Genomic DNA, 26,476 nt, shown 5'->3' with positions numbered 1-26,476 from the left:
CACCTAACATTAAGTGACTAGTCATATTACAGTCTAAAAACAGACTATCTTACAAATGAAACAGTCATTCTGAGCTGGTTTTAATCTAAAACAGCTCCGGAGAGGTTCAATTATCAAAGGATCAATTCTTTACTCATTAAAAGTTTGGTTTCAGTGAAGTTTGGGTCATTTTTACCCTATATTTTCTTTCTTCCCATAATATCAAACAATGTTATGATAGGGAAAATGGTTTAAAACATCTAGCTTACAATTGATGCAGTATGACAAAATAATATTTCTGTCCCATTTTGATAAAATGTTGCTGCAGTAACACATTCTAGAGTTTTTAGCTGTACTGTAAAACCTCAAATAACAATATAAACACTGTCTGAAAAACAAAAGCAGTAAAGCGGTTGTAACAGGAATGATGAAAAATCAATACCCAGATGAGTGAAACCCAATAAGTCACAATAAAAAAACAAAAAGGAAGATTTTAAAAAGATATTTTTACAGACATTTGAAGAAAATCAACAATTCTTAACAACATAAAGGCTCATTTGGGCAACATTTCTGCTGTAATTTGCAAACAAATCAAAAGTTTTAAAAGTGATCGGAAAAATCTGAAAATCAATTATGAAACATACAGAAAGCCACTGCAGAGAACTGTGATTGGAATGATTCGACCCTAAAACCAGCAAGAAGCTTTACTGCTGCATTTCAAACTGTTTAAAGACGACAAACCAAAAGGAGAAGAAAAAGTATGAACAAGGTCAACGTTAACACTTTCGTAGCATGTACTTTTAAAATAACAGTTCAATATCTGCGGTTCACTGATAAGTTTTGTTGTGTAAATTAGTGCTCACTGTTAAAAATCATGTCCACTCAGAATTATCTGTATTTTAAACTTCCTGGTGATCACCTCATCACTCCTGCTAATGTGCCCTAACCAACTGAAACCCCCCCTCACACCTACAGAAAGAGGCCGCTCCCGCTTGAAGTTTCATGACACAATGAGGGTGATTAGTCTGAACAACTCTGTATTGATATGGAGCAAAAACTGCTGTGGGACAGAGACAGCCTCAACCACCCAAATACAATACAATCAGAAGTGGGCTTTCACCATTAGTACTCTGTGACAATACAACGTGTCAATTATTTGACACCTGCATGGCTTTTCAGTCTGTCACCAAGCACATCTGTTTTTTATTAAGAGGATTAAGGATTAAGAGGTCCCAGCATTCCCTGCCTGGATATTAGCAGAGAAGTGGGTACAAAAAATAAAAAAATAAATAAATAATAAAAGAGAAAATAAAGTGGTACGCTGCAGATGACCTCTCAACAGGAAATATGGGGTTTGTTTTTGATGTGTTAAAATTGACCTTTTCACCTTTTATATTAAGGGGAAAACCTTAAGAATATTGGCCAAATTACCAGATTTAATTTTAAATAAAAATCGGAGCAATTTTATCTTTCACCACTGACTGAAAACGCTGTAATGGAACCTGATCTACATCATTTAATGATTCAATTTGGGATTTTTTTTTATAAAACCTTCTTTTGTATCAATGTGCTCCAAAATAGTGGTGTGCAATAAAATTGTTATGTGACCCCTTAAAACACATGTACTCACACACACACACACACACACACGCACACACACACACACACACACACACACACACACACACACACACACACACACACACACACACACACACATATATATATAAACTAACCCAGGTAGAGTTAGGTTAACAGAAATACACCGCCCATCTGTGAACTAAGATGTAGGTCTATTAGGTTATGTTGTGGTGAACCTTGGTTTGGGGGATGGGTGTTCATACTGGAGTGCAAAATTAAAACCAATGGAAGATGGGCAAGAAAAGTTCAAAGCCATCAGGTGCTCAGTTTAGAGAAAAGAAGAGGAGGAGAAACGAGCAAAAGATACAGGAAAGCAGATGTGTCATTGGATAATGGCAGGTCATCCTGAAACAATCAGAATCAGAATACTTTATTAATCCCTAAGGAAATTATGTGTGTTACAGTTGCTCCAAGAAGAAATGGTAAAAAAAAAAAAAATAGTAACAGTAACAGACTAAACTCCAAACAATACATTATCTTACAGATTTTACACATTTAAGAAATAGCACTAATATATACAGATCACTCAGTTCTAAATATCAAGGATTAACAAAGGTGATTATAAATAAATATCAAGAAAATTGACAAGAATATTCCAGAGTAGAAAAGAGCGCGTGTAAAAAGGGTGTAACTATTGCAGGGTTCACAGTGTGTTAGATGGAGGAGTTGTACAGAGAGATGGCCACAGGCAGGAATGATTTCCTGTGTCGGTCAGTGGTGCTTTTTGGTAATCTCAGTCTCTCACTGAAAGTACTTCTGTGACTAGCCAGCATGTCATGTCATGGAGTGGGTGGGAGGTATCATCCAACATTGTCTTTATCTTGGACAACATCTGCCTCTCAGACACCACCCTAACGGAGTCCAGCTCCATCCTCACAACATTACTGGCCTTGTGGATCCGTTTATTTAGTCTGTTGGCATCTGTGACCCTCGACCCGCTGCCCCAGCATGCAACAGCATAGAAGATAGCACTGACCACAACAGAGATACAACAAGATAACATCAATTAGTAGGGATAGTGAAGTGTCACTTGGCTATGATTTTAAAAAGTAGACACTGATGTAGCATACTGAATCTTCTCTGGTGAAATTCAGTATGGTTCCGACAACAGTTTTATGTTAATGTACAATCATTAATATGTTTTATGTGTGTGTGTGCTGTGTTGGGCAAACTTTGATTAAATTGAGGAGGACTGATATGATATCGTTTAGCTTTTGAGCACCTATTCAGGAGAAGTTTCACTCATCATCCACTAAAGGGTAGTTAATCATATTAATCAAGGAAGATGATCAACCTCTTTGGTCATTTGGCTTGATCATGTCAAGTGTCAATTAAGTCAGGTGATTAACTAGATTGTTATTCCTCCTACAGCATCATCTCATATACACAGATTTTTGTACTGCAGAAGTCTTTAGTGCTGAAGGGAAAATCCCGGGAAAAAAAAATCTGGGACAGCATGGCTGTCGGGACGAGTTTAGCGTTAGCATAGAACTTTCTAACATAGCACTATTTGGTTATGGACAGATAGGCTAAGACTGTGATGTTAGAGGCTGACCAAACAGGCATATGAGGGAAAATGGAAGGGAACGTAGCTCTCTCAGTGACCGTGGCTAATCATATAACTGGCCACCATTTATTGCCCAGCGTTAGCATGCTTTCAAAAGCAAGTAAAACCCCAGACACACAAGCCTAGAGACTTGTTTATGACAAGTTTCAGTTGAAGATTCTTACTGAGAACTTTAATATTAGACTTCCTACTTCAGCTATTTTTTGCAACTTATCTTCTCCTCTTATGTGCCAGATGGTGGAGTTAAACTTCTCACCCATGGGGGGGGGCCTAAGTGCCTAAATGCACTGGTTTTGCGAAATCAGTGATAATAGCAAGTTTATTAATGCAGCACTTTTAAATTTTTGATTTAGACTGTGTTTCACATTGTTATTAGATTCCATTCATACTTGACGTTTACAGCTAGGGGGCGGGGTTTGGGAAGGGGCTTGTGGTAAGGTAGCACCATGAGTAAAGGTATGTGCACTTTTAGTCAGTACCTAGGAAGAAAAGTGGGCGTATACTGATGCAGGACAAGGAGATTCACCTCTTGAGCTGTGCGGTGTATGGAGCACAGAGGCTGTAGCTAGCTTACCGGAGATTTCGCTTTTGGCTGTTACAGCGTAATAACAAGAGAGATCGTATGAGACTTTAAGTTACGTTTTGAGACCCCTCTGCGCTTTGGAGACCTCTGCTGTACCGTCGCTCGAGGCGCGCTGACGTCGCCGCCCGGCGTGACGTGTGTTCCTGTGACGCGCAGAAATTTTAAACTCTCGTCCTTCTCAGTGATGGCGGCTTCGTTTCGCTCTCTCCCCGCAAGCAGTAACAACAAATGGTACTTCACCCGGCAGCAGATCGACAACAGCCCATCTCGGCGAGCTGGACTTGATCCCGACAAGGAGCTCTCATACAGACAACAGGCGGCGAACCTCCTCCAGGACATGGGACAGCGGCTCAATGTGTATCCTTTTGTCGTGAGCTCTTGTTAGCGCTCTAACTTTAGCTTCTCTCCCGAGCCGGCTCGGAGAAGGAGTGTGGCTGGTGTTTGTTAGTTTGTTGTTGTCTTTTGTTCGACGGTTTCACGTTTGTTTTTGTCTTCCACTTCTGTTTAACGCTGTGGAATTTGGTTTTACAAGGTGTACGTGAGCTTACAAGCGTTACGCGATAGCGGCGTAGTGGGCTAACCCTTGGGCCGCAGAGGCCTGTGTAGTCGGCGGCCTCCAGGACGTTAGCATGTTAGCGTTAGCTTCACCACTGGTAAATATCAACGAATAAACGCAAATTAGAAGGACAATGGGCCACGTTTAGACATATAGTAATGTAGAATGTTTCAGAAAAAGTGTTTTAGATGTGTTAGTTTTAGAAAACATCGCTTTGTGTGTTATCAAGAGTCTTATCCCAGCTAGCCGGTGGCTAAAGTGTTGTTTAACTTTGTTATTCTGTGGCTGCTACGATAACAGGCTTATCAACATTAACTTTTATACTTAATTAGCAATATTAAACCTATAGTTATCCTTATAACTATTTTATAATTATTTTATTTCACACGTATACCGACGATTCCAGCCCATTTTCAAAGTATGCAGTCATTACAGATGTTATGTAATTTGCTCCCACTGTTTACCTTTTTTCCTTAACTGCCATGTATCAGCTCTCAACTTACAATTAATACAGCCATTGTGTACATGCATCGCTTCTACATGATCCAGTCCTTCACCAGATTTCACAGAAATGTAAGTAATGCTTTTCTTGCTTGAATCATGGAAATGATTGTACTTAATGTGAATCATCTTTTTAAATCTCCACTGACCCTTTCCAGGTCATCGCACCCGCTGCTCTGTTCCTGGCAGCAAAGGTAGAGGAGCAGCCTCGAAAGCTGGAGCATGTCATCAAGGTGGCCCATGCCTGCCTCAATCCCCAGGACCCTTCACCAGATATTCGCAGTGATGTAAGTATTGTACTGCAATTGTCCGAGGGAGGTTTTTTTTGAAGCAGAAAAAAAATTCTTACAATAAGGCAAATGGCAATCTTCTTGCATGTAATCTGAGAACATTTACTCTGTCACGTATTTGTTCTGAGCTGTTAAGGCTGCTTGATTACATGGGTTGAGAGAGTAAAAGGCAAAATACATCTTAGCCTGTGTAGGTTTTGAGTCATGCAGGCAATGTGATGTCTAGCAGTTGTAAAACTCGAGCATCTGTACTTGCTATGTAGCTTTCACTTTTCATCACTTATATCTGAGGCTTCTTCAACAAACATGTATGCCAGAAAGCCTTTCAGACAAATGGTCAGAAATTCTCGGCCACATAACGTGTACAGTTGCTCTTGTTTTTCAACAATTGGCGGCCTCCCAGTGAGTAACGTGCCTGTCCTCTCAACCTCAGGCCTACCTGCAACAAGCCCAAGACCTGGTCATTCTTGAGAGCATAATTCTCCAGACCTTGGGTAAGTTTGGAAGGAAGAACTGGGTCCCTTGAATTCCCCCCCCAGAGAACAAGAATAGTTAACATGTTTTATTTCAATTCACAGTTTGCAGTAAGCAGCACTGGAAGTGATATTTATGCTTCAAAACTGAATCACCCACTTTTACATTTCCTGTTTCAGCTTTTTCATTTTTATCAGCCCTAACTTTTGACATTTTACCTTTTTCACCTATGTGTTTTTAAGACATTTAAAGAGGGAGCCTCAAAACAACTTTTTTCCCCTTCTTACATGCCATTAATTTTTTTTTCATATTCAGGTGTTGACATTTTCATGTTGTCCAGGATGTTTTCCCATGAAAAGTGACACTCCACTCAACTCTGACTCCCCACCACTTGATTTTTAACACAATGCAAATTTTCTGGTTTTCAGCAGCTTTGTTAATGTTATCTTTGCCAGTGGGAAGTGGATTTGTATTCCATATGGATTATAAGTATACATTGATTTTGCATTTCTTTTATTAATGTCTACCTACATTTTCTTCTCTTTCTATTACAGCTTTTGAAATCACCATCGATCATCCTCATACACATGTTGTCAAATGCACTCAGCTTGTCAGGGGTGAGCATCATTTTTATGGTTTTGCTCAATTTTATCTTCAAGTTTTTGCTGTGTCTATAAATTTTTTTTCTCTTTGTTCTGCTGTTGTTCCAGCAAGCAAGGATTTGGCCCAAACATCATACTTTATGGCCACCAACAGGTATGCTCAGAGTTCACCCATAGTTCTCTCTCTCTCTCTCTCAAACATACACACACACACACACACACACACACACACACACACACACACACACACAGGGTTGTGTCTTTCTTATGTGAATGCTAGGTATTCACCAAAGTTTGTGTGTGGTTTGTTAAAGCTCAATACACTGATTTTCTGTTTTCTCTTTCTCTGTTTGCTTTTTTTCTTGGACGTATCATGCCATATAGCCTGCACTTGACAACGTTCTGCCTGCAGTATAGTCCGCCTGTTGTAGCCTGTGTGTGCATCCACCTCGCCTGCAAATGGTCCAACTGGGAGATCCCTGTGTCTACAGATGGCAAACACTGGTGGGAGTATGTTGACCCTACAGTTACCCTCGAGCTGCTGGACGGTATGTGCAATAAATGCTCTTTAAGAAAAAAATGTTTAGATAATAAAAGGGCTGATTTGACTTGTTTGTTTTTTTTTCCTCCTCTTCCAGAACTTACACACGAGTTCCTGCAAATCCTGGAGAAAACACCCAGCCGACTGAAGCGAATTCGCAACTGGAAGGTACAACGCAAATTTAACTTCTCCTTTTTGCTATTAAAAATTCCCGATTCAATGTGGACATTGACTTAATTTTTTCTTCTTCCAGGCTGGCGGACAGACACCAAAAGCCAAGCCAAAAGTCCAGGAGGAGGGTGACCAGAGGGACACCATGATCAGCATGATTTCCATGGCTTCATCAGAGAGTACTGTGGCAGGCCTGATGAGCCTCTCTGCTCCACCTTCTGCCTCCTCTTCCTCATCAGTGGGCGACAAGGACACAAATGCTTCTGGCAGTGCTCAGACTTGGAGTGGTAAAGGTCAAGGTGGATCTGAGCAGCAGTCACAGCAACCACAGCAGCAGCCTAACCATGAGGTCCACGCCCCAGCTAAGGTGTCGCTGAGTGAGTACCGTGCCAAGAATGCTGACGTCCTGGCTGCCCAAAAGAGAAAGTTGGAGAACATGGAGGCCAGCGTAAAGAGAGATTATGCCAATGCAGCTCAGGCCCTCATTGGCCAGCAACAGAGGAAGGAGAAGCAGCAGCATCACCATCATCCACCCAGCGCTTCCTCTGACATGTCCAACCCATCACCCATTATTCTTAAAATCCCCTTGGAGAAGGAGAGGCATGACTCTCTAAAAATGCGCTTCCCAGTTGCTGGAGGATCAGGAGGAAGCAGTGGACACAGCAGCAGTGGTCGAGGCCAGGATCCAGACATCAAAGTCAAAATCAGAGTGCCTGACAAGCAGAGGGGGACTTCAGGAGAGGATGGCAAAAGCAGGGACAAGCACAGGGAGCGTTCTAACCACCACCACCATTATCATCACTCTCACCACCACCATTCCTCTTCCAGTAGTGCCTCACTTTCTTCTTCACACAAACATTCATCTAGTTCCAGCGGCACGCTGGGAAGCAGCAAAAAAGTACCAAGTGACTCCTCTAGAACAAGCTCCTCATCCTCGTCCTCATCCTCGTCTGCCTCACGCAAGAGGACACACTCCCAGGATCCTTCAGCAGGATCTCACCCACCCTCCAAAGTGAGCAAGTCTAGGAATCCCTACCAGTTACCTCCCCTGTCTTCCTCCTCTGGACAAATTTTGGGGCACGGTTCTGACATTCTTCCATCTCTGGGACTCCCCCACCACCAAGGAAGCTATTCGCATTCCAAAAGCGACAAAACTGACACTAATGGTCACAGTTCAGCTGGCGGAGCCCAGTCCAACGAGTACCAGGACACTTTTGAGATGCTAAACTCACTGCTGAGTGCACAGGGTGTGCAGCCGTCCCAGCAGTCTATGTTTGACTACAGATCTCAGTATGGTGATTATCGGTACTCGAGCAGCTCCAGAGGAAACAACCCTAGGCCCCCTCCCCTGCCCACGGAGCCGCCTCCCCCACTGCCGCCTTTGCCCAAATAAGTTTCTAATCAGGAAACCACATTATGTACATTTTACTTGACATCTTGATCATCTTGTTACATAAAGTGTTGTATGATATTTTCCAGCCACCCAACATTTTATAGTCTTCAGTGTGACAGCAGAGAAATGTACTGGGGGTAACAAAGGATTTTATGGCGTACTCGTGGGGCAATAATGGGACTTGCAAAATGTGAGACAAGAAGAATCATGGGAAAGTGTAGATAGTGTTTTGTTTTTTCTTTTTGAAAAATTCAAATGATATGTGACAAGAAGACGGGAATTAGAGGATGTCAATTTGTTTGGAAAAATTTCCATGACATACCTGGTTGGTCTTCTTACTGATTCTTTTTATAATGTTTTTATAGGGTGTTATTTATTGATCAAATGATTTTAAAAAAGAAAAAAGGTCCCCTTTTTCTACCTTTTTTTAGGGTTAAACCTCTGTTCTTTTGGAACAGATGGTCATTTCTTTAAGACTGTACAGCCTAGTTAGAGTGCATGTCTCCAAAGCCATCTTTTCGATATATTTTTTACTTTATTTTATTTTTCCCATTTTTATTTTTTCTGTGAGCCATAAAAATGGCTTCATCCCTCATGTATATGTTATATTTGCTGTGCTATTTGGTGATTTGAGGAAAAAATGTAAAAAAAAAATGTTTAAAACAAACATTGGAACCTTTATATTTGCAAATTTGCAAAAAAAAAAAGGATGTAAATTAGGAAAAGCTTGTACTTTTCACTTTAAGTTTTTAAGTCTTGCAGTCATTGTTTTAAATGGTTGTAAAATATTCATATTTGGTTCTTGAATGGATACACTAAGTTCATAGCAAGAACATTCATCTGTTCACAAACGGTTGAAACATCTGTGCACTTTGGTCACAATGAAGGAAATTCAACAAAAAGAGCATCTATCTAGACTATTTCTCTTTCCTTATTGTTTTTCCTCAGGAGTTCATTTTTTTGGGGTGATCACGGGTAAATGCAAAGACAAAGAAATAAGCATCATATATGGAAATGTATAATTTTCAGAAGACAAGAAATTATGTCAGGAAAAACTTTTTCCCAGATTTGCTAGACCCTAATAAGCACAGTATACAGAGTTTTAACACAGTATAAAAGTTAATAGCTCATCTGTTTTTATCTAATTGTGGGGATGTTTTAAAAGTGTAAACCCTAGTGTAGCTGTCACTTCACTCTGGTCTGATTTAATCATGTTAAACTTGTCTTTCGAGTGCATTCCTCTAAACTAAATTGGTGGATATTTAACTTTGGTTTGTTTTATTATCTGCCCACATGCCATCATTCATCATAAAAACATGTTTGCATGTTTTCTGTGGTTGTACAGAATCATATGTGACCAGCAGGTTATTTATATACCTCCACTTCTTGAGCATGAAGGCCAATACCCAGATTTTGTTGGCAAGATAAGCAGGTTATTGCCTATTCATAAAACTTAATTGTTTAGGATTAGTGCTCTTATTTTACAGTAATGTAGCACAGCAAATCAGCCGTCCAGCTGTATATTTTACCCCCTTCATATATTTGAAAATGTGCTTGAAAAGAGAAGCTTCTTGCTCATGCAGCAGAGGTTTTATTATTCTTGGTTGTAACAGGGAAACAGTAAATGCACTGAATATTTATCTCAGTAGGTTTGCCTACAATGCAATTGACAAAGTGTTACGTGTATAATGGTTAGACTAATAGATTTTCTGGTGTGAAATTGCCACTGTTTTTGAAACATTTTGTTTAATCTGGGCAAAGCTTCCATTTTAAGTATTACCATTTTGTTGTGAACAAGCCACAAAAAGGACACATTTCATATTAAAACCCATATGTAAGAAAAAACGGACGACACTCATGCAACCTAACAATGCAAAAATCATATAGCTACAATAAATTTCATGTGTTTTCATGTCTTGGTGTTTTCAGTGACACTCAGGTCTGAAAAAGAAAAAGTTTTGAGATTTTTTTTTCCCGTTTAAAATATGTGAACACTGTTCTTTTTTTTGATATAATGTGGTTGCTTTATTCTCAAAGTCAATAAAAAATATTTTAAGAAAGTGCTGCTTTTGGCTCATCAATAACATTGCATTTTATAGGTGAATCAATCTATGCCAGGGGTGTCAAATGCGGTCTAGGAACTTGATCTGCCCTGAAAGAAGATCCAGTTTTACCCATTATATTTTGCAAAAAAAATATGTTTGAGGGGTAATACAAGCATTGTAGAGCAACTGATGGAATTGCACTTACTCTACTTGATATATCATCATTTGTAAATGCATGGTGTGTCAAAGTTTTACATTTGAATGTTTTCAAAATATACTGTTTTTTTCTTCTATTTTTAAAAGATAGGGGGTATTATCCAGTGGTATTGTAAGTGTAGCCCTCTTGAGGTCAAGTTGTGTTCTAAAGAGTTCGAGGCCCTGGTCTATGATAAAAGTGTAAATACATTGGGTGGATGCCACTTTGAATGGCAACTGGATTGGCCAATGGGCTACCTCACTCCGGCGCTCTGGCTAATCGGATCTCTAGGTGGGCGGGGTTACTTATTGTAAGCGGCGGCTGTGGCAGTTAACAGGGAATGCAGGAAAATCGACGTAACAGTGTTCTTCGGGAGCTCACGCTAGCTCGGATGTCCGAGACAAAGGTAGGGGGCCGCAAATAGAAATTAGCGATATGTTCATATTCTGGCATACAATCACGTTGGCGTTATGGAGGGATACGGCAATTTTGTGGCACCGACTTGCTATCTTCGCTGCAAAATGAGAAAATTAGCATTTAGCTGCCGTTAGCAGCGATTGATCAAAGATGGCGACTGCCGTCTTAACTGTTAAAGTGACGCAGTAAGGAGAGGCGGGCTGAAGCTCGGTGTGGCGCCCGGTTAGAGTTTATCCATTAACGCAGAGAGGAGTTTGTCTCCTCGATTTATATTTGAATTAAAAAAAAAAAGCCATTCTCTCTTACATTAATGCGGCCTTTATTACTCTTTGTTACTTATTACAATTGCCTTTAGGTTGTATGCGTAACATTTATAAGCTTTTACTGATGTTAATAACGACCATCTGACATCGCCCGTCAGTAAACCAATAACATGAAAACATTGTTTTAGTTTTATACAGCTTTATTTAGATTTAAGTACTCATAGTGATTTGGTCAATGACACCTTATGTGCATATTTTCAATATGCTTTTTTTTTCTATTTTGGTTATATTTGGGATCAAAAGGCGAAAAACCACGAGTATCTATCCTGCCCATTTAAGTACAGTGTAATTGTTCAGAAAACCATTTTAAACCTTTCTGACACGGTATGTTATCCTGCTGGAAGCCGCCATCAGAAGATGAGTGTTCTGGTCATAAAGGGTTGAACATTGTCAGAATCGGGTATGCTGTGGGATTTTAACAAAGTGTGGGTAGAACGACCATTACACCGACACCACCAGCCTGAACTGGTCATACAACATAGGATGGAGCTTCATGTTGTTTACATCAGATCCTGGCCTTTCAGTATATATTAAATTGACCAGACATTGCTTTTCCAATCCTTTCCTGCTCGCTTTAGCTTACAGGAGTATCATCGTCCAGTCTTCTGCTACTATAGCCCATCTGGTTTAAGATTTGATGTGCTGTGGTCTTCTGCATACCTTGATTAAACAAGCGGTTATCTGAGTTTCTGTTGCCTTCCTATCGGCTCAGTGCAGTCTAGCCTCTTCTAATTTCTTTCTATTGACATGTTGCTGCTCACTAGACGTTTTCTCTTTTTCATACTGTTCTCTATAAACCCTAGAGTTGGATCTGTGTGACCCATCTTTGATCTCTAGATCAGCAGTTTCTGAAATACCAGCCTGTTGGTCACCAAAGTTAGTAGTTTGAATAAAAATACATTAAAGAAGCCAACATTATTCCAACATTCAAACAAATGTTTTTATAGGAATTCTTGCTGTTATTCATGCATGCAGCCATACAAACATTTGGTGTGAACAGGAAAAATGTATTATTATTATTATTATTTTTTGTTATTACATTTAATGCAGGCTTGAAATGAACAGGATACGGATTCATGTTTTGCCCTCAAGTCGGAACCGGGTGACCCAGACACCCCGACCTCAGGAGCCACAGGCCTGCTCCTTCACCCAGCGGCCCTGCTCTCAGCCACGACTTGAAGGCTTGGAATTCTGCATCAAACACATCTTGGAGGACAAGAATGCGCCTTACAAACAGTGCAGCTACGTCTCTGCCAAGAACGGGAAGCGGTGTCCCAATGCCGCACCAAAGGCAGAGAGGAAAGACGGGTGGGTGGAAGGTCTAAATCAGCCATTAACAATCGATAAAAACAAATTAAATCTCATCATTATCTGCTGTGAATCTCATTAATGGGAACTTAATCCCAAGAGAAGGGGGAATGTAAATAAACTCATCAGTACCATGCAGCCTCCTAATTTCAATTTGAATGTCTGTTCTGTAGAGTGACCTTCTGTGCGGAGCACGCTCGCAGGAATGCCATGGCTCTTCGAGCTCAAATGAGAAAGGCGTCTTCTGGTCCGTCACCGGAGGCCCTGCTGTCTCAACTTAGTGGGTACAGCCGAGCAGAGTCACACAGCCTTGATGGAGGACGCTCTGAAGCCAGCCGCATTCTAGGTAATGGCCACTTTTTGACTTGGAAATAGTAATTTGGGTGCATGTGGGTTAAGCTGATGTAGTTGTACAGACTGTTTGTTGTTTTATTAGTTTTATTTGTTGGGTTATTTGGTACACTTGTGAAAAGATTAAAAAGTTTATAGCTTTCATTCATTAGTTGTAGAGCAGGGTAATATGACCAAAAATATTTATCACGATATACATTTGAAAATTTGCGATAACGATATAACTGACGATATAATTGACACTAGACAAAATACTTTACAACGCCACAACTTTATTAGTGCAAAAAAACCACATAACATCAATGTATTTTCACTTAAACAAGCAGCTGTTTTTTATCTGCATTAAAGTTATATAAAAATTTAACAGTGCAAATGCAAATTCCTTGCTGACAGTTTAACCAAAAGGTATTTCCAGTGGAAACTGAGCAACATATCCTCAGCATAACCAATATCCACAAAAGTTAAAAAGAGGTTATACACACACAATACGGTAATATTATGTTGAAGCACCGTACGTATCACTCCGCGAGGCTCCTGCTTTCGATAGCCGTAATGCTCCGACAATCCATCAAGCGGTGCGGCTTCCTAGCCTAGCAAAGTCATACTAAAACATTTGACAGATTTCCAAGCGCCGTGTACATAAAATCGTTTCGAGGTCAACCCGAATTTATACATAAGGCACACGGGATTGTAAGGGCACTGTTGATTTTCAGAAAAGTCAAAGGATTGATTTTAAGTGTGCCGTATTTTCCAAAAAACACGGTAATAACGATGGCCCGCTAGCATGCTCTACCAAAAGTCAGATAAAAATACCACTAATTCCTCCCTCTTCCTAGATGAGGACAGTCTGAGTGAGGAAGAGCAGGGGCCGTTGGTATTGGACCAGACGTGGAGAGGAGATCCGGACAGCGAGGCTGACAGCATCGATAGTGATCACGAGGATCCTCTGAAGTAAGCTCTTAAGATTTTCTTCTCAACCCACATTGTGTAGTTATGTAGTTTGAATAAGAATCTGTAGTTCAAGATAGAAGGCTTAGGCCATGTCCAGACTTGAAAATGCATCTTTTTTCCCCCCCTTTTGGCCTTCCGTCCACACTGAGACGGCGTTTTTGGTTTGAAAACACTCTCCAAAGTGGATAAGTTTGAAAACGCTGCATGTGCCTCGCTGTGTGGACAGCGAAAAAGGAAGATTTCGAAAACAAGGATGCATTTTAGTCATATGATGCAGTCACGTGACCAGTTCAACTAAGATGGCGGACGACATTGTGCAGCAGTTGTTTTGTTAGCTCTCAATTTTCACAGCCCTATTAAAGATTAATATCAGTCTGTACATGCTCCAGATAAAACTCGACACCTTTCCTCAACATTTTGCTGCGACCTTTCAAAGAGCCGGAAAATAAATAAATGGCAGACGGAAGTGAAGCAGTTCAATCGTCTTACCGTATTTTCACGACTATAAGGCGCACATAAGTCTTAGATTTTTTTTTACATTCTTTTTGCTAAAAACGTTGACAGAAAATTTTAAAAAAGTAAGTAGTTAATATGCAAACCTACAAAGGCTCGAATCGTGTTTATTGACAAGCTGTTAGTGATGACTCTGACTTAATAACTTAATACCTCTGACTTAATACCTGAGCTCATCATCCAGTGGCACAACATAATGTTGTATGTTGATTTAAGAATTACTTATCTTAGTCTTAAATTGTTAGATACTGAGTAGTTTATTGTTTTGAAACTCAATGGACGTTAGATTTTCAATGCTATGTGTTGGCAGACATGCAGGAGTGTACACTGCAGAAGAAGTGGCGCTAATCACTCGAGAAAAACTTATCAGACTCCAGTCCCTCTATATTGATCAGTTCAAACGCCTGCAGCACCTGCTGAAAGAGAAGAAGCGCAGATACCTGCACAACCGCAAAATGGAGCATGAAGCTATAGGTAATCATAGGACAAATTTATGCTTTTACTGCTCACTCCTCTTAATTCTGAGTGACACAAACCTTTTAATGTTGATTACAGGTACCAGCCTCCTGACAGGGCCTGAAGGTCTTTCCATGAAGGAGAGGGAGAACCTGAAGAAGCTTAAAGCTCTGCGTCGATACCGCCGCCGGTACGGGGTGGAGGCCCTGCTGCACCGGCAGCTGAGGGAAAGGAGGCAGGCTGTGACAGAAGGAGGCCCTCAGGTGCTAACTTGAATTGATACTGAGTTTAAAGAAATCTGTACATTTTCTTTACTTATATTCTCTGGCAGTCGTGTCATAGAGGGATAATTAAAAAAACGTCAACTGTTTATGATTACGTTTCACTTCATTATCTAATGTTTGTTTGTTATTTCGGTTGTAGCCACACACAAGAACAGTGAGTGAAAAATGCATCTCCTTCATGGAGGGAACCCGATGTACCAATCCCTGCCTGCCTATGGCCCGACACTGTGTCTCACGTATCCTCTGATGGCTTTAATAGTGTGACTAAATAATCACTGAATGAAAGATGATGGGTGGAATACTCATCATAGTATCACGTATGATATGAATTTTTCAAAACCAGCTTAACAGCGGTGAACAGACTGTCCTCTATTGCCAATTGGTGGGTTTAAATGTAAAATATATACTGTATTGAGAGGGGGACTGTACCAACTGTACACATTTTCCACTCACAATGAATCAAATGACCAATGTACATTAATATAAGATCATGTTAAATGATGCACAGCCAAATTTAACAGGGCAAACATTGTAACACACAATTTTATATGATTTGTGAAATAAGCTATTGCTATTGTTGTTATACTAGTAACTACTCAGATACAAAATTTAATGCCAAAGGGCATATTGGGTGATGCTAGCTAGTGTAATATTCTCTTAACAGCTGGGAGCGGCTTTGTGGCTTCATTCAAGAATGGTTACCAGAGATAAAGAGTTGAGTGCAGAGATGCTCCACAGTGAAAAGAGGAGCTGTGTTTGAAGACGTGTCATGAAATGAGACTCTCTTTGCTTAATTTCCGCTCGTATTGCTTCTGTGCTGGACATTAACACTAGGCTGATCTCATTCAGCTCCTCATAATGCACCAGGAAAGGTTTGATGAGACAAAGGTAAGCTGTTAGCTAACAGGTGTTAGCTTTGACTAAGTTTGAATGGAGTGTGTTTTAAAGCTCTGTTCTGTTGAATGAATGAGCCAGATGTAGACTGATCTGCTCTCTGCTGATTTCTACACTCTTCAGTTACGTTTCTCATTTCCGCCCTCCTCCCCTTGGCCCCAATCAAGACCAGCAGCTTGTAGTAGCTGTTCGTTTCAACGGGAGCCTAGATAAACAGCTTCCTGTGGTCTGTTGATTTGTTTCCCAGAAAACAAAGGAGCTAATCAATTCAGTTGGAAGGAACAAAATCTTTCTTAACCTACTTTGACTAGCGTAACGTTTCATGTTTTTCAGTCTTGCATTTTAGTTCTCACAGTGTGAGAATAACAATTTTTCCTTTATTGAATATTAAGAATTTTGTTCTTTCAATAGCCAGTTTAGTTTGATTGAACCCAGACATGAGAATTTTATCATTAACATGCTCTACAAAACCATAAAGGCATCACTTTAATGCAACAAGGACGTTTATCAGGCTTTCTAAATATTTCTAAGATATTTCTTGTTTGTTTGTTTTTTAATCAGGCACAAGATTTGAGAAATCCAGATGAATACAAACCATGATTTTTGAAGGCAGTTGTCTCACTGTCATATACTTACAATGAAATGGTGTTAGAGAATGAAAATGGGCCGACTGTAGGTGCTGGATGCTGATGGGTGACATTTGAAAGCCAATTAGAAATCGGTGCAAGCGTTGGACAACAGAGGGCCTCCAGAGAAGCATCAGTGCAGCTTGCCATTAATTCTCCGCAACTCTTACCCTTTAATTAGTTTTTTGGTATTCTCTCTCTTTTCTTATCTTTTTTTTCTTTTTGATAATCAAATTTTCCTTGACAGCCACATGTTCAGATATCTACCAGGACAGCAACCAGATCCTTTTTAAAATGTGTCCAGGGTTAAAAGATGTTCCATGTGATCGTACTGTGCACATGGGTCAGTCAGACGACCCCCGCTGCCCGCTGCACCTCACCCTGCCTCCGCCCATGTACCAGCCCGAGCAGGAGGCTCCGCCACAGGAGGAGTTCACCCCTATGAGCAAAGACATGTACCTGAGTGCGGCAGAGCTTCAGCCCACAGAAAACCTCCCTCTCGAGTTCAGCGATGTACGTAGAAATGACAGTCACCTACCAACCTCTTCTCTCTAATACACATATCACGTTCCACATAATTCCTCTTGTGAAAGATGAGTATCAGTCTGAATGCGTTTTTCAACAAGCTGTTGTAAAGTTTCCACCACAGCAGGGGATAGTGTACCAAGTCATGCTGCTGTAGTATGTTTTTGGTTTTTTTGTTCTGGAGTAGAGTATTTTTCGGTTTAATGAGGTTGCTGGTCTCCACACTTATTTTAAATGCATTACTGAGCAGAAAAGTACAAACAAGAAAAGCTACAGAAAGTTACAAATTGCAGCAGACGAAAGGCTTTTACTTGAGCAAGTTATTTTTTACAACTGAAGTTACCCAGTTACGTTTTCTTTATCATCTCTGTGTGATGACACCTGTACTCTTCTCTGAGTGCTGACTGATCTTTCAGGGGAATGTTGCAGGGTTTGGTAACACCATAATGGCAAGCGTAAACTGATGTAATTGTGCGACAGTGTCACTGATGACCTGCAAATTTACAAGTGTGATCACTCTAAAAAAATTTAAATTTTGGCAAGAGGCAGGGTACATCCTGGACAGGTCACCAGTCTGTCGCAGGGCTACCACAAAACCAAATGGTTGTCTGTATCTATGGGCAATTAAGAATCACCCCACTAACTGCATGTCTTTGGGCTGTGGGAGGAATCCAAAGGGAACACACAAAAACACGGGGAACATGCAAACTCCACACAGACACCTCCCTGGTCTGATATTGGAATTTAACTCAAGACAGAGTGCTAACCACTGTGTCACTGTGCGAGCCCACAAATTATCAATGGGACAATATCTGTTTAATAATTTTTTAAAAAGTTAAAAAAAAAAAAGCTGAGTAAGTAAGTTGCTTTACGGTAGGAAACATTTTAGGAGTTTTAACCCTTGGAAGAGCCTTAAAAATCCTAACACATTTTACCCTAATGACAAAAAAACTTCACCCCTCCAAAAAATACTGTAAAATTATTACATAGGAATATTTATTCCACTTTAATGACTATTATAAAACTACTTCAGTCTGAAATATGCATTTCAAATATTAATTATATTTAATTATATATTCTGGATTTTAACCCTTTAAAGGAGAGGGAGTCTGGCTCAAGTGGGGCAGAGGTTGCAAGTGGACAGACTGTTGCATGTGCAGCAGGTTACAATGATTCAGTAAAGCAGCATCTTAAATGCTGGTACGGTTTGCCCAATCAGGTTTTTCCTCACTTTGAATGGGCCGTTTGTGGGTTATTACCAACATAGCTGTTTGTCTGCATATAAAGGGACATATAAGCTTCTATGTTATCCTTCTGTTAACAGATCCATTAATATTGATCTCAGGTTGAGTCAAATGAAACAAATGGCTATGAAAGCAAGCTTAAAAAACAAATACACACGGGGGGATTTCTATAAATATACCATCAAAAATGCCTCCAATAGCAATTTTGAGCATCTCTGTTTTGCAGGACCTGGATGTGGAAGGGGACGGTATGCAGGGTCCTCCGTCCCCTCTGCAGTTTGACACAGCCCTGGCCCTGGAGGACCAAACCATCAGAGCCATAGCTGAGGCCCCGATGGACATCCTGACTGGCGAGGACCCAGACCAGGACCTTGACACCTCAGGGCAGGAACTCTCAGAGAGAGATGTGGACGCCATCATGAACAACCAGGTTAACTCTCAATCAGGGGTTTTGTCGTCGTGAATATCTTATTGTGGCAGGTAACATTGATGCACTCAATTCAAACTGTACTGTGTTGAAAACATTTTCAGGTTGATCACAGGAAAAAAGAAAACTCAAAAAAGGTTAGGGTTGATTTTAGTTTATTAATGAATTTATTTTTTTTATTTATTTGTTCTCTATCTCAGACGTACCTTTAGGAGCTTTTATTGAGGATGCAGTCTCCTTTATGAAATTAATCTGTTTTATGTCCATTGTCTTCATATGAGTGAACAGTGTTGAAGAAAAATAAATCATTTTTTGACATTAATTGACATGATTTGACTTAATTTATGAACACCTTTGAACAAATACAAAGGATACAAATAACAAATTACAGGTGTATTCTTTGGCATGTGTTGTGTCATAGCTGTATTTTCTTCAAAAGAGAGAGAGAGAGAAATTCACAAGTCTTAAAAAAATTAAAATATATCCATAAAATCTTGCCTCAGTTAAGAAAAAGGGGGGCTTGGGTGACTGACAGTGAAGAAAGTGAACCTGGCATGTTTTTGTGCCATGCGCTCTGACCGCATGGCACAAAGGACCTAGAAACGGTTACATCATATTTTAAACACAGTGACTGATTAGTTCCCAGAAAATAAAAAAATAAACTTCGTATTAACAAACATGCAATAAACAGGCGTATTTGTGACTGCCCCCCAGTGGCTATAGACTGCTACAACATGTACATGTTGGTCTGCAAAGACCTTTAGACCTCTGCTGGTCACATTCAGTCTGTGAAGCTGTGGTTCACAAAGTGGCCCACAGACCATAACATTTACTTTACATACTAAGATGCAGCAGTCCAGGACAACACCAATAGCAAGTTTTCCAGTTTCAGTAGTACCCTTTAACATTTCCTGAGAGCAAATGTATTCACGAATTATAGCTGCCATCTCACTAAAGAATAAACTATATAGAGGCAAAACAATTACAGTCCTTGGAACAGACTCATTACAGGCTTTACCTGCAGCTGGGTTTCTCCTGCTACAAAAAAGGCCTTTGTGCAGTCACTACATGCCTAAGCTCAATTTATCTGCATACGGTGGAGGCAATGAGATTTGTGCATTTTCCATCAACACAAATGCACTTTTAGCTGGACTAAATTAAATCCTCTTAACTAAAACCTTTTTTCTGACACTTAAATTTTAAAACACAAAATTTCAGACCTTACCTCGTGTCAGACTGACTACTCAGTCTGTCATAGACATGTTTGAAAATAAGAGCAGCATTTATAATATTTCCATATGCATCAGGTTAGGAATGTAACAGCCTCTCTGCAGGTTGTCCTGTGCTGCCAGGGAAGTTTGAGTTTTAATTATTCGTTTTTGCTTATTTTATTTGATGTTGTATTTCTTCTCTGCCCCTCAGTCTGTCACTCTAGATTTTGCAATCTGTCATCAAAACTTTGAAAGCTGTGGTGTAAAGAAAATATGAAGTGAGATGTTCAGTGGGGTTAAGAGAATCACTGAACCCTTTGAAAAGAAGCTTTTGTACCGTGCTGTCGGCCCTTTACACAAACAGATGATCTGAACTAGCAGTAAATGTGCTTTATCTTTGTTCTTCCACTCAGGTGGTGTCAGAGGCAGTCGGAGGTGAGGAAGACACGACTGACAATTCGCTCCAAGACATCGACTCTGCTGCAGCCGACGCTCCCAGATGAACCAGCATTTCAAAGAACTGTCACTGCTACTCGTTTATAATACAGCCCACATTAGGTACTAAAGTACTCAGCGGCTCCTACTGAGACTGAAAGCTGGAGTAGGCGACATGTTTTTGGAATCAATGGGCAGAAATTCCATAATAACCTTTCAGCATATTGTACTTCATGTGGGGAACTAGACTCCTGGTTTCATACTAAAGAAAATCCAGCCTGAGATGAGACGTCACCCAGTGTGAGGCCGTTTCAGGTGAGTCGTGTGAAGGTGCAGGGAAAGGTCAGCTGAGAGGGAAGCGTTTGGATCAGAAATGTCAGCTGGACATGTTAGAGGAATGCAGGGAGAAAACTGAAGTTTTAGGTAAAATGTTACACTGTGCAGTTTCAGTTATAAACATCATTGTAATGTGCCTCACTGTTTCTGCTCCTACTGCCTGGTTTGAAATAAAGATGAGGAAATAAATGGGGTTTTAGGTAACTTTGTTTCTGATCGGCATGTTTGCAGCAGAAAACACATTTCCATAAAACTTTAAAGCAACTGGAAACTTTCTCCCATTATTACACTTTAACACATTCTGTTGTTGCATATGCCCTTGTAGCCAGTATTTACGAAAATACTTGATGTAATTTTTATTGTCTGCTAAGGTGGTTTTGTGTTTCAGTTTGAGCGACCAGTCGTTTCATTTTATGCAGGACAGCAAACCTTTTCATCACCCACATTTATCTCCCACATTTTCATTGGTTGTAGTTACAAATAAATAAAAAGTACAGGACATGTGTGCTGATCTGCAAATGCTTCACTGCTTAAATTTATAGTTGATTCCTGCAGAAAAGCAGTTTATAGCTTCAGCTGTTACTGCGCGAGAAAAGGGAACCTTAAATGAATAAAGACAATATATGGTTATTAAACTTGTTTTATGCTTATGATCAACAACAAACCTTTAACAGATGTAGTTTGTGCTTTCACACATTGTTAAGAAACCTTCATCTGGCTTTAGATAACAGGAACCATTGGAAGGATTCTGTAATTTACTCCCTCTGTGAGTACTAAAGATTTGGTGCAGTTTAATGCATGTTTGTCAAGTGTACATGAGGAAAATTTGGAGCTGAAGTCATTTCGCACCCAGATTTGTTTATTCTCCAGCTGTTCTTTTCCTCTGCATCTCCATTCAAACACCAGTAAACGCAGGCTGTATTGTAAAGTGTTCGAGCATGTTTCAGTTCCACATAGACGAGTCCAGATTTGCACTTAAGCCTGAGGTCACCTTCAGAAAAATAGCTGTTTAAGGCCTCTAGTCCAGTTTTAGCTCCATACACTCACCCTCCTTCTTTTTGTCATGCGGTTGTATTATTTCTAGTTTGGGTTAAATTGCCTTGAAGCCTGAGTGCTGTATCAGGTTTTCAGCTGTTTGTGTGTTAACTTTAAAAATGTCACTCTTTCAACCACAAATTATTTTTTGATGGATTTCTTGGTCGTGTCCATATCGGTGGTGCCTGCAGGAGTATTTTAAGGCACGGCAAACCACACATACGGGGCAGATTTTTTTTAAGTATATAGCGAAGTTATGTTTGGCAACGTGGGACAGCCTCCGAAAGAAGGGAAAAAAAGTGGGGCGGGTAATGAAATTTCATACAATGACATCACTTTTCCTCCAACCCAAACACTTAAACGGCGAGGCAGAGGAGGAGAGCGGCCGCTGCTGGGGGAGCAGGACACCGCCGCAAAAATGAGCCCAAGGTAGAGATTTTAAAGAAAAGAAGAAAAAATAGTATAGTTTTATCTTTACCGGACATGGCAACACAGCGGCAGTTTCCATCCAAATGAGGTGAGTTTTTCAAAAACGGAAAAACGCCGTTTCATGTGCTGAAATGCTCGGCTGGCCGATGGGTTCGCAGGAATACCGACACTGATCCGTTTGCATGCGCTTCATTGTTTTAACATCACCGGGCATGTAAAGGTTGCGCCGATTCACAGCTGAAAATGTTGATTTGCTGCTGCGGGCTGCTTCAGCCTTAAACGCTGCGGCGTTTTTCCTGCGTTTTCTTCGTTTGTGGGAGAAACGCAAGGGCGTAACAGCGCGCTTACCCGTGGCGGAGGGGACCCATTTCGGCGCAGGGTTTGGGTTTGAAGGGCCTGTCCCCAAGAAAAGGGGCCAAAAAAGAAGGAAAAACCTGGAGGCTTTCCCAAGCTCAGCTCTGGTTTGGTTCAGCTGCGTTACGCGGGAGCTGAAATACATCCTGTCGCCGTTTGAGCCTCGAAAACCTGAAAAGGGAACATGGAAAAGGAACTGTCATCCGAGTCCTGTAAGTGCGGCTCGTTTTTCATTTGTCATCTCGCAGCGATGCAGAGAAAAGGCAGTTTATAATGGAAATAAACTGCGCTTCATTAGTGTGGGCTTTGTCAGAGATTCAGGCTGTGAGTGGAGGCTGACGCTGCACAAACCAGAATTTTTAAATCAAGAATAAATCAGCCTCACAATGATGTTCGTGAATGAATTAATGTGTCTGCAGCATGGATGCGAGGAGGGATGAGCCACCCTTTTTTATGTGAAGTTCAGATCATTTTTAAGGAGGAGAGCTGTTGGTTTGATTATTTTACCAGCCGAATTGAGCTCCAGTTCCTCTTAAAATGTGTCTTTCACCGTGCAGACTAGAGGAATTTTAACTTCAGCTGGTCTGCGCTGACCTCCAGTCTGAATTGATATGTGTGCATGTATGAATATGATGAGTTTGGAAAACCACCAGAGTCCCGCTTAACAACAGGATGCGCAATGCCAAGCAGTCAGTCTTTAATATGGAGATATTTTGTGTTCCACAGGTCATTTTATCATTTTTAAACACTTACCCAAAGTTCAGGACTCGCTGTGTCTAATTAAAAAAATAATTAAATCATTTCTTTTACACCAGGGGTAAAAAAGACAATCCCCACATTTCAGTGATTGTAATCAGCCAACTAATCCTGGCAGATCTGCTTGTCTAGGAGAAGTCTGAAAATGTTTTGAGGAATTAAAAGTGATCATTTTCGGAATAAGTGCATTTAAAACAGGTTAAACATTGCAATAGTTGGTAGTTGTGCTGATAAAATGAAAATGCAACCAAGCAGGTCATAAACTGCAGATATGAAAAGTCACACAGGGGTGGATAACCTTTCTCTAATTAACACATGAAACAAACAGAAATGCCATATTTTCATCAGATCTTCTGACGTTTGATGTTTGCCTGCTGCTTTCTGAATTAAACATGACATTCACAAAGCAGAAGTCGAACCTTCATGAATCTGCATTTGATTTTGCAGATTTGGTGAAAACTTTGTTTTGATCATTTTGTAGGACGTCTGGTCAGGCCTTGTTAGGCTATAGATAACAAGAACGGTGATGCTTTTTGTCTTTGTTTCTTTGTTTGTTTACAACTTTTAAAAAGAAACCTAATCTAGTCATCTGGAAAATATCATTGCCCTTGTTGGCTTTCATAATCCAACTGTCAACAAACTGATTTTCATCAACATGGCATTAAACCAGTGCAGGGTTTATTTTCATTACAACAGTTTTATTTAGAAAATATTAGAAAATGACGTAAAGCTGGCAACAGTAGCTGTCACTGTCACTCAAGGCTCATTTATAAACTCAGACCATATGTTAAAGCAGGACATAGCTTCCGTGTAATCTATACTACAGTTACAGTAGGGATAACAGTGGTTAGGGACCACGGCACAATCTTGCTGCCTTTGAAATGGTTGCTCCAAAGATGGGGACCAGGTCAGCGGCCCCTCACATTCACCCGCCATCTTAAATAAAGCTCATTTTTTTGAATAGAATAGTACAGCAACTGACTGTGACAAAGCAGCAAAAATCACAAGTGTCTCCATCTGTCGAAATGTTGTCTACAAAGCTTCCAGGTGGCCTCTGTGCAACCAGCTGGTCAGTACAACTTCCTCCCTCTTCACAAGGTTGTTGCCACTCTAACGGCAACTTGTGGAGTGCCAATGACTGCAGTTCCTGAAATCACAATTTGAAGCTGCCTCTCAAAAATGCTCTCATGTTAAAACCTTATAGAAGAAATAAAGTTGGTCTCTGTGGACAGTTTTTCGCACTTCGTAGCAACACCATGGGCTGAACTGTTTTATAACTTACCTGTATGGATACTGGAGTCTGGGGCGTGGCTCCTTGGAGATGACTGGTGTCTGCTAGGTTTGTGCTCACATACACTGAAGCTCACTGTGATGCAAAACATCCTATAAGTTTGTGATTCGATTTAGGTGAGTGAAATTCTGGTATTTTATCAGTAGTTGGCAGATATGTGAATGCAGCTAATATGAAATCAGTGGATGATGCCCCAGTGGGACACCTGGACTTTATCGGATGTATCGGTGAAGCTTCGAGTTTTGGCTGTCACTGTTTTAGCTTTATGGAACTAGACGTGATACATACCTTGGGGCTACTTTTAGTGCTCTTTTTGGCTATAATGGGAACCATAATTTATAATATGAACATCATGTTGTTCTTTAAGACTAGAATCTAGCGACTAAGACCAGAAAAGTCTTTACTATTGAGATTCGTGGAAACCAAACAGACATGCAGTGATTTCTTGATTTATTTTTGGGATTCTTATTAAGATTTCCTAAAGCCTGATGTGATGTCATTGAATTTTTTCAATCACAAAAGACAAAGTAAAGTACAAACTGGAGAATTTTGGACCTTTTCTCTGCTGGCTATTAAAATATGTTTTCATATTGTTTTTCTCCTGTTTAAGTTCTGATAGTTCAACTCGTCAGTGAAAGCAACAGATTGCATGCATCCATGTCACCCAGCACAACAACAGCTTATCACCATCTGCTGGTTCGTGTTAACAAAGCTGCATTTTACTAACTGTGATACCTTCCACATTTTCTGAATGGGGTGAATTGTTTCTTGTTTGTTTTCACCTTGTGGGGAATTTTATAGGTTATAAAACATGTGCCAGCAATCTTAACAAGTTGTAGGGCCGTTCTGCGATTACACGAGAGTTAAAACATCTTAGAAATTGCTGTGCAGCTATTAAAGAGTCCTCATTGTTGGAGGAAAAACATCAGTTTTAATGATCTGTGCCTGTTGGTTCAAGGCCAGATATACGCTCATGCTGTTTCCTTTGTCTCATCGTTTTCTGAAGAAGGACCAAGCTTTAGGTCAGAAGAAACGAGGACGCAAGCATTGTTTGAACCATGCTGAATTATAGGCTTGCAGAGATGGCTGGAATTCAGGCTGTAAAATATTAAAGTTTCACTGAAGATCTGCAATGAAACGCTCGATGAATCTTTTAGTGTTTGCAGGCTGCTTTTACCTGATTTTTGCTTTGAGAAGAAATGACGTACGTTCGGTTCCTCGTCCAGATTGTCTGCTTTTGTAATGATGTAGTTTGTTGTTTTTGGCAGTTGCAGACAAACACCATATATCATGTAAGAAATCCGCTCTGACCGCATGGCACAAAGGACCTAGAAACGGTTACATCATATTTTAAACACAGTGACTGATTAGTTCCCAGCAAAATTGTTTGAGACAAGGATTTGAGGTCACTCAGTTAAACCTTTTGATACTTTAAAGATGTATTTCTAAGAGCTCTTTGTGAACTTCAGAACATCTGCAGTGCGGTGCTGGGAAATCTTTCATTAATTGAAAGGTTACTTTGACTTGTACATAAACTGTATGTTGCCATGGTGACGTCAACCATTGCTTAGTGAAGCTCCATCTTGAAAGCTTGACTTGAGCATTTTGACTGTCACCATATCGATATTTTTGAAATCGAAAGTGACAAGCAAAGGGTGGAGTGGGACTCCGCGTGCTTATAGGTATTATCATGTCATAACATATAACATCACATTCGAGTCCTTTCTGACTCTAATGGGGAACAGACTTCATGAAATCCATCAGGAAAGTG

The 26,476-nt window shown here is 40.3% G+C and overlaps 3 protein-coding genes across 8 annotated transcripts in view; all 3 read left to right on the top strand.

The window, feature by feature from the left end:
- Positions 1-3,679: 3,679 nt before the first annotated feature.
- ccnt1 (cyclin T1) lies at positions 3,680-10,358 on the top strand. Of its 4 annotated transcripts, none has more exons than XM_082517934.1 (9): positions 3,680-4,127; positions 4,818-4,899; positions 4,986-5,114; positions 5,551-5,611; positions 6,146-6,208; positions 6,290-6,347; positions 6,578-6,741; positions 6,832-6,902; positions 6,988-10,358. In XM_082517934.1, the coding sequence occupies exons 1-9, from the start codon at positions 3,955-3,957 to the stop codon at positions 8,296-8,298; spliced, it is 2,112 nt and encodes a 703-aa protein (XP_082374060.1). In that variant the 5' UTR covers positions 3,680-3,954; the 3' UTR covers positions 8,299-10,358. The 4 variants fall into 4 exon arrangements, with proteins under 4 accessions (XP_082374060.1, XP_082374059.1, XP_082374062.1 ...); XM_082517936.1 differs by having other exon boundaries at positions 3,681-4,127; positions 6,302-6,347; XM_082517935.1 differs by having other exon boundaries at positions 3,681-4,127; positions 6,293-6,347.
- A 431-nt stretch (positions 10,359-10,789) lies between these two features.
- On the top strand, positions 10,790-21,029 carry kansl2 (KAT8 regulatory NSL complex subunit 2). 2 transcript variants are annotated; one of them, XM_082517941.1, is made up of 10 exons: positions 10,790-10,945; positions 12,330-12,587; positions 12,761-12,933; positions 13,775-13,889; positions 14,713-14,876; positions 14,958-15,121; positions 15,282-15,378; positions 16,922-17,175; positions 18,658-18,911; positions 20,483-21,029. In XM_082517941.1, exons 2-9 carry the CDS (start codon positions 12,337-12,339, stop codon positions 18,892-18,894), a joined length of 1,455 nt encoding a protein of 484 aa, XP_082374067.1. In that variant the 5' UTR covers positions 10,790-10,945; positions 12,330-12,336; the 3' UTR covers positions 18,895-18,911; positions 20,483-21,029. The 2 variants fall into 2 exon arrangements, with proteins under 2 accessions (XP_082374067.1, XP_082374066.1); XM_082517940.1 differs by having other exon boundaries at positions 10,791-10,945; positions 18,658-18,861.
- A 1,111-nt stretch (positions 21,030-22,140) lies between these two features.
- Positions 22,141-26,476, top strand: part of nckap5l (NCK-associated protein 5-like) — a 62,546-nt gene continuing 58,210 nt past the window's right edge. Inside the window, exon 1 of one of the 2 annotated variants that reach the window (XM_082517931.1) lies at positions 22,141-22,392. Coding sequence is in view for 1 of the 2 variants with exons in the window: in XM_082517930.1 (XP_082374056.1) it covers positions 22,843-22,870 (28 nt within the window). In the remaining variant the exon portion in view is untranslated. Of the gene's footprint in view, positions 22,393-22,449; positions 22,871-26,476 lie in introns of those variants that run through there. The other variant, XM_082517930.1, reaches the window with a different exon arrangement.

This window comes from Aulonocara stuartgranti, assembly GCF_965226115.1.
Source record: "Aulonocara stuartgranti genome assembly, chromosome: 20".
In the NCBI taxonomy this organism is placed as follows: domain Eukaryota; kingdom Metazoa; phylum Chordata; class Actinopteri; order Cichliformes; family Cichlidae; genus Aulonocara; species Aulonocara stuartgranti.
This window is presented reverse-complemented; position numbering and strand designations above follow the sequence as displayed.